The 5,818-nt window shown below is 43.4% G+C and overlaps 1 protein-coding gene across 3 annotated transcripts in view; it reads right to left on the bottom strand.

The window, feature by feature from the left end:
* The window catches only part of KIN (Kin17 DNA and RNA binding protein), a 36,158-nt gene that overhangs the window by 7,128 nt on the left and 23,212 nt on the right, over positions 1-5,818 (bottom strand). For 2 of the 3 annotated variants that reach the window (XM_018566251.1, XM_018566266.1), the window contains exons 9-10: positions 5,508-5,558; positions 1,010-1,078 (exon numbers count right to left, since the gene is read on the bottom strand). In XM_018566251.1, the coding sequence (XP_018421753.1) occupies positions 1,010-1,078; positions 5,508-5,558 (120 nt within the window). Of the gene's footprint in view, positions 1-1,009; positions 1,079-4,055; positions 4,107-5,507; positions 5,559-5,818 lie in introns of all 3 variants that reach the window. The other variant, XM_018566258.1, reaches the window with a different exon arrangement.

The following is a 5,818-nucleotide window of genomic DNA, read 5'->3' as shown; positions in this document are numbered from 1 at the left end:
CGCTGGTGGTGGGGGGGGGGGGGGGAGGCAAACCTCTGCACTTCTTCTTTAAAGAGAGCAAAGATCCTACTTTGCAGCTGCTGGCAAGGGACAGGTTTTCCTATTCAGGCTGTAGCAGCTTTAAAAAGAAAAAGAAAACAAGTGGTAAGGTGGTGCACACCTTTTGTTTGAATGCTCCTGGAATGTATTTAGCAGATTTAAACTGAAGGTTCAACTGGGCTTTCGTTAATTGCATCATCATTGGCAAATAGGGGACATCTTATTGGGAATGCCTGAAAAACACAGACATTTAGTATATAATCATCACATGCATTGCCAAAATAACAGGATTTTTGACTCAACGTAAAATCCTTTAATAGTTTTCTTATGGGACAGGCCCACAAAAATTCAGATAAACTGGGGGACTAGATGCATCTCAAAGAGCCCGCTGAAGCACCTTACATTCACAGCTGGCATTAGATGTGGCCTAAACACCCACCTGGTAAAGCTCAGTGAACATGTGAACAAAAGACGAGGTGGCAGCTTTGGGAAACAGATGCTTGAAGCTGAAAAACCCGTAGAATGCACCGTGACAGTAGGTGGTGGATTCTTATCCTTAAGTTGATTGGATTAGACAGCCAATGATTCAAACCTGTCACAGTTTTAGTGGGCATACAGCATACGTCAATAAATTACTATTCATTTGCTGTAAAGAAATCAGTGTGCTGGTGACATTCTTCAAATATCTATACACTGGTGGCTCCATATGCAGTCACTTCGAGCACCCACCTGCATATCTGCATGGGAATCCCGGTAAGGAGTGCAGCAAGGAACTTCTTTTCATCTTGAGGTTACTGGGGCATTTTATATTTAAAGATATCAAGATGCAACGTGGAGGTGGCTGCTATATAGTCCAGGGGCCAGTTTAACAAGCTGAACATGCAACAGGTTTCCTTTAAGCAGTTAACATGCATAATAGGATACAATGTAAACATGTTGAAAATAAATCAAACAGTAAACAGATAATTACCTTTACCACTGCTTTTTTCTTGTGGTATCCGTCACCCAACTTCTTTGTCACAATTTTTACAACAATATCCTTAACAATTAAGAAGGTTAAATATTAATAAACATTAGCCAAATATCTCTTCAAGGGTCAGATAATCCTAATGGGACACTATAAGGGAATATATGGCATTCTAATAATTATTTGAATAAATGTAAATGGTATTTTGCACATTAATTCCCTTGTTATGTCACACAGCTTTAAGAACTGCAACGGTTTAAACTGTTTCTATTAGTGTAAACATAAAAGAAAAAAAAAAAAAAAAACAGAGTTCGATTTACCTGTAACTATTTCCAAGACAGTTCATGAAAGATAGACATCACCTCCAACAGGAACAGAAACCGCATCACCACAAACTTTAAAGGAAGTCCTTCTGACGAACTGGTCAGTGTTCAATGAGAACCGAAGGACGTTATTTTTAAAAAAAAACCCCATATACCACATAAAAACATAACAAAAGCACTGCCCCTGAAGTGGACTTAACCTGGCACATCGCCAGGCAGGGAAGTCCATTTGCTGCCCCAGAACCTCTGACAGGAAGGCTCCAAACCAGTCTGCCAAAGTCACCGCACACTACTGGCCTTCTCCAGGCACTGAAAAAGGGAGTGGGTCTAAACCTCTTCCTTTAGGTAAAGAGAAAGGGACTTTGGAACAGAAATGGGCGAGACACACCCACACTATCAAGGAGGGTAAGGAAAAAGGGGGTGAGTAGAGAACTGCAGATGAGAGCCCTGGGCTGAGACTTCTTCCACCAGGTTGCAAGTAATGAGTCTCCTTCAGATGGAGGAAACACAAAATGACCAGTTCAGAAGACTTCCTTTTAAAATTTGTGATGCTACATTTTCTGATCTTTTTGGGAGAGGTGCTTATCTCTCATGTGTTGTCCTGGAAGACAAATTAGGGAAAAGAAAAAAAATAATATATTGAACACTATAATTACATGTACCATTTGCATATAGGTTCTTACTATTTTGTAATAGAGGTTTTCTAACATAAAACTGTGCTTTGCTCCTGCAACATCCTTGTCTGAATGACTTTAATAACCTGCTCCAAAAATGTCTGTCAAAAAAGACAATGTAGGACACAAGTAGAAATGGAGGAGCAGGTCACATGTTCCGGAATCTTAGAGAGATACTGTCACCTTAACGTTGCATAGTAAAGCAACAGTGTATCTACACAGAATACCACCCCCCCTTTCATACTCGCTTTGCCAGCACTCCCTCACCACTCCTCCTGTCACAGCTGGCATGAAAATCACTTGATGAACATTAGTTACAGTACAGCACTCAGGCTTAGTGATTGACTAGTCCACACTGTCAGAGGGAAGCAGGTCCTATGCCCACTAACTGGAAGTGTCTGATAATGTCATCAGCTGTGACGAAGGAAAGAGCAGCAGGGGTGCACAGGCCATGACAGTAGAAATGGGTGGGTGACAGTGATACAGGCATAGGCAAGGCAACAGTGCTGCTTTAAGATGAGTAAAATAAAAAAGGGGATGAGATAATTTGTAGAATCTAAAAGTATTCAATTATACATGAATTAAAACATACATACACTATATTTCCACTATAAGTATTGGGACTCCTGCCTTTACACACACATGAACTTTAATGGCATCCCAGTCTTAAGGTGCCCATACACTGCTCGCTTCCCATACGAGAATCGTGGGAAATCCCGCGATCGTACGAGAATCGAGCAGTGTGAACGAAGACGTGCGACCGTTTCTACTGTATGGTCGCACGTCTTTTGTTAAAGGAGCACGCTAGAAAACCAGCCGAAAAACGTACGATTTTCGGCTGGTTTGAACGGTGCTCGGGAGACAAATGCCGAACTGCCCGTTCAGCATTGCGGTCATCGGAAGCCCGCCCCTCAGGGGGGCAGGCTTGCGATGATCGAGAGTGCGATCTGCCTGTCCAAGATGGGCAGATCGTACGTTTTTTTTAATCACTTTACAATCATTGCAAGACTAAGGTCTTGCGATGGTTGTACAGTGTATGGCCACCTTTAGTCTGTAGGGTTCAATATTGATTTGGCCCACCCTTTGCAGCTATAACAGCTTCAACTCTTCGGGAAGGCGTGCACAAGGTTTAGGAGTGTGTCTATGGGAATGTTTGCCCATTCTTCCAGAAGCGTATTTGTGAGGTCAGGTACTGATGTTGGACGAGAAGGCCTGGCTCGCAGCCTCTGCTCTAATTCATCCCAAAGGTGTTCTATCGGGTTGAGGTCAGGACTCTGTGCAGGCCAGTCAAGTTCCTCCTCCCCAAACTCACTCACCCATATCTTTATGGACCTTGCTTTGTGCACTGGTGCGCAGTCATGTTGGAACAGGAAGGGGCCACCCCCAAACTGTTCCCACAAAGTTAAGAGCATGAAATTGTCCAAAATGTCTTGGTATGCTGATGCCTTAAGAGTTCCCTTAACTGGAACTAAAGGGCCATCCCAACCCCTGAAAAACAACCCCAGACCATAATCCACCCAGCACCAAATTTTACACTTGGCAGAATGCAGTCAGGCAAGTACCGTTCTCCTGGCAACCGCCAAACCCAGACACGTCCACGTTTGGAGGTCTGTAGCTATAGACTCTGCAGACAGTTGGCGACTTCTGGGCACTGTGCGCTTCAGCATGCGCTTACCCAGTTTCCGTGGCTTATCACTTTGTGGCTGAGTTGCTGGTGTGCCCAGTTCCTTCCACCTTGTTGTAATACCACTAACAGTTGACCGTGGAGTATTTAGTAGCAAGAAAATTTAATGGATGGACTTATTGCACAGATGGCAACCTATCACGGTACCACGCTTGAAATCACTGAGCTCCTGAGAGCGACCCATTTTTTCACAAAGCGTCTGCATTCCTAGGTGCTTGATTTTATACACCTCTGGCCATGGAGGTGATTGGAACACCTGAATCCAAATACAACACACATAATATATGAAGCTAGCGAACCTATTTAATGTATTACTTGCTTGGCACATTTATTTTTTTACATTGATTTGTTGCTTTAGATTTACTTACAGGTTGCAACCAATAGTCTGTTATTTCTGTTTTCTTTTTCTTCTCTTCCATCTAAAACAAAACAAAAACAAAAGCTGTAATATAGAATTCCTTTCAATTGATATTATATCGTATTTTTTGCTCCATAAGACGCACTTTTTCCCCCCCAAGAGGCGGGGGAAATGTATGTGCGTCTTATGGAGCGAATCCCTAGTTTTTTGTACATTTAGCCCTGCTAAAAACAGAGCTAAACGTACAATGGAAGCCGCTGCTCGTTTAATACAAGTGATCTATTCAGATCACTTGTATTAAAACCGAGCAGCTCAGGGGGGCAGGCTTGCGATGATCGAGAGTGCGATCTGCCTGTCCAAGATGGGCAGATCGTACGTTTTTTTTAATCACTTTACAATCATTGCAAGACTAAGGTCTTGCGATGGTTGTACAGTGTATGGCCACCTTTAGTCTGTAGGGTTCAATCTTGATTTGGCCCACCCTTTGCAGCTATAACAGCTTCAACTCTTCGGGAAGGCGTGCACAAGGTTTAGGAGTGTGTCTATGGGAATGTTTGCCCATTCTTCCAGAAGCGTATTTGTGAGGTCAGGTACTGATGTTGGACGAGAAGGCCTGGCTCGCAGCCTCTGCTCTAATTCATCCCAAAGGTGTTCTATCGGGTTGAGGTCAGGACTCTGTGCAGGCCAGTCAAGTTCCTCCTCCCCAAACTCACTCACCCATATCTTTATGGACCTTGCTTTGTGCACTGGTGCGCAGTCATGTTGGAACAGGAAGGGGCCACCCCCAAACTGTTCCCACAAAGTTAAGAGCATGAAATTGTCCAAAATGTCTTGGTATGCTGATGCCTTAAGAGTTCCCTTAACTGGAACTAAAGGGCCATCCCAACCCCTGAAAAACAACCCCAGACCATAATCCACCCAGCACCAAATTTTACACTTGGCAGAATGCAGTCAGGCAAGTACCGTTCTCCTGGCAACCGCCAAACCCAGACACGTCCACGTTTGGAGGTCTGTAGCTATAGACTCTGCAGACAGTTGGCGACTTCTGGGCACTGTGCGCTTCAGCATGCGCTTACCCAGCTCTGTCATTTTACGTGGCCTATCACTTTGTGGCTGAGTTGCTGTTGTGCCCAGTTCCTTCCACCTTGTTGTAATACCACTAACAGTTGACCGTGGAGTATTTAGTAGCAAGAAAATTTAATGGATGGACTTATTGCACAGATGGCAACCTATCACGGTACCACGCTTGAAATCACTGAGCTCCTGAGAGCGACCCATTTTTTCACAAAGCGTCTGCATTCCTAGGTGCTTGATTTTATACACCTCTGGCCATGGAGGTGATTGGAACACCTGAATCCAAATACAACACACATAATATATGAAGCTAGCGAACCTATTTAATGTATTACTTGCTTGGCACATTTATTTTTTTACATTGATTTGTTGCTTTAGATTTACTTACAGGTTGCAACCAATAGTCTGTTATTTCTGTTTTCTTTTTCTTCTCTTCCATCTAAAACAAAACAAAAACAAAAGCTGTAATATAGAATTCCTTTCAATTGATATTATATCGTATTTTTTGCTCCATAAGACGCACTTTTTCCCCCCCAAGAGGCGGGGGAAATGTATGTGCGTCTTATGGAGCGAATCCCTAGTTTTTTGTACATTTAGCCCTGCTAAAAACAGAGCTAAACGTACAATGGAAGCCGCTGCTCGTTTAATACAAGTGATCTATTCAGATCACTTGTATTAAAACCGAGCAGCGGCGGCGCG

The sequence above is a fragment of the Nanorana parkeri genome, unplaced genomic scaffold (genome assembly GCF_000935625.1).
Source record: "Nanorana parkeri isolate BGI_ZX_2015 unplaced genomic scaffold, ASM93562v1 scaffold27, whole genome shotgun sequence".
In the NCBI taxonomy this organism is placed as follows: Eukaryota; Metazoa; Chordata; class Amphibia; order Anura; family Dicroglossidae; genus Nanorana; species Nanorana parkeri.
This window is presented reverse-complemented; position numbering and strand designations above follow the sequence as displayed.